The 1652-nt window shown below is 36.1% G+C and overlaps 1 protein-coding gene across 1 annotated transcript in view; it reads left to right on the top strand.

Annotated features, from left to right (window-relative positions):
* LOC145035548 (zinc finger protein JAGGED-like) overlaps positions 1 to 1263 on the top strand; it is a 3081-nt gene extending 1818 nt beyond the window's left edge. The window contains exon 3 of the mRNA XM_078984073.1: positions 495 to 1263. Coding sequence (XP_078840199.1) covers positions 495 to 931 — 437 coding nt within the window. The 3' untranslated portion in view covers positions 932 to 1263. The remainder of the gene's footprint in view (positions 1 to 494) is intronic.
* The last annotated feature ends 389 nt before the right edge of the window (positions 1264 to 1652 follow it).

The following is a 1652-nucleotide window of genomic DNA, read 5'->3' as shown; positions in this document are numbered from 1 at the left end:
CAGAGAGGGAGACTAGACGCTAAATAGGGCTCGTCAATTGGTTTTTGGTAACGATAATCTCTACCAACGTGGGTATGTTTCCTCATTTTTCTTTCTTTCTTGAATAAATAAATAAATATATTTAATTCCCAGTTCCGGGAAAATGTTCGGCCTGAATTGTAATATGTTTTTTATAACCAAATGGGTATTGGCATATAGCGAGCCTATAGTTAATTTATTAATTAAAAAGGACAGACTACATGTACCAATACACATTAACTTTAAAGGATGATCACTAGAGTGTACACGCTAGTGTTATAGATTTATAACATGAAATACAAGAAAATTTTAGACCTCGAACCCCTAATGGATTATGTAGGACATATTACAACATTTTCTTTATGTAAACTTAAGAAAAAGGATATTATATAAGTACAATAATTATGTCGTTTTCTTGGACAATAATATGGTACATGTTTTTTTGTGTACTTTTGAGTCTAACTATAATTGACAAGTCATGTTGATATCGAACTGTAGTAGCCAATCAACGGTGAATGGAGGCTATCATCATCAAGGAACAAGTTGCAACATGGGGAGTGGTCTTTACCCTACTAGACTCTTTTCCGGTGCTTCCACAGCCGTGCTACCACCAGTGCCACCGCAGCAACACTTGTACACGTCACCACCGTCACGCCTCAGTAGCTACTCATCACAACATTCTAAGTCCCAGTCAGGAAATAAAGACTATTTTCTAGGACACGTTTGCGCTAACAACCCACAATTCATCTTCCAGAATTTGAGCTACATTGCGACACCACCCCCCGATGGTAGTAATAATTACACATGCATTGGCGCACCTGTTGGACAAGCATTCACCATCACCGGAGGAAGTGGTGGTGGTGGAGACATGTCAGCGACTCCGATCAATAGATATCATAAGGATGGAGTCTGAATTGAAACCTTTTATTTCAAATTGTTATTATTATGATAAGCAAAACTCGTCCTTTTTCTGTATGTTTTTTTCTGGGGTGAATGTGAAAAGTGGTAATGGGACAAGAGAGTGCGAAAAGGAGAGAAGTAGTTTGTTGGCTTTTTGTTCAAGAGGTCGTTAGGGTTTAATGTAGTGGGGTGTGAGTGTGACAGGCTTCATACAGACTGAAAACTGGAAGAAGGTAGTGTAACTAGGGTACCTGCATGTGGAACACACAAGTTAGATTTCAACTGGAAGTTCCCAACAACTTTTTGGATTTGAATTTATTTCTCTTTCATGGGGATTGAGTTCCATTTTTCTGGTTGCTTTTTATCGTTATAAATTAATCGTTTAAATATTATCAAGGTACGTAAATACTTCATAATTCATCACTGTGCATGTTCAGTCGATATTATCATTTTCAACATTGTTTTTCTGTGTATACTGTTTGAACGAATATTTCGCTGAAAGGTAAGCCGTCAGTGTGGTACAAGCAAGAGATTGATTAAATATCGTATTCATCAAAAGTCATTAACATGTGTTAAGTACAATATTCATGATCACTAGAAAAAAAAAATTATTTTAACATGCCTTGAGAAATTATAAGTTTTCACGACTTAGAAAGTTCCGGTTTATAGTTAAACCGTTGTCTCTATTATCATTAAAATAATGAATTAGAAATAACAGATTTGGGCTAGATATT

This window comes from Lactuca saligna, chromosome 3, assembly GCF_052625555.1.
Source record: "Lactuca saligna cultivar CGN05327 chromosome 3, ASM5262555v1, whole genome shotgun sequence".
Taxonomy (NCBI): Eukaryota; Viridiplantae; Streptophyta; class Magnoliopsida; order Asterales; family Asteraceae; genus Lactuca; species Lactuca saligna.
The sequence above is the reverse complement of the archived record's forward strand: the minus strand, read 5'-3'. Positions and strand labels throughout refer to the sequence as shown.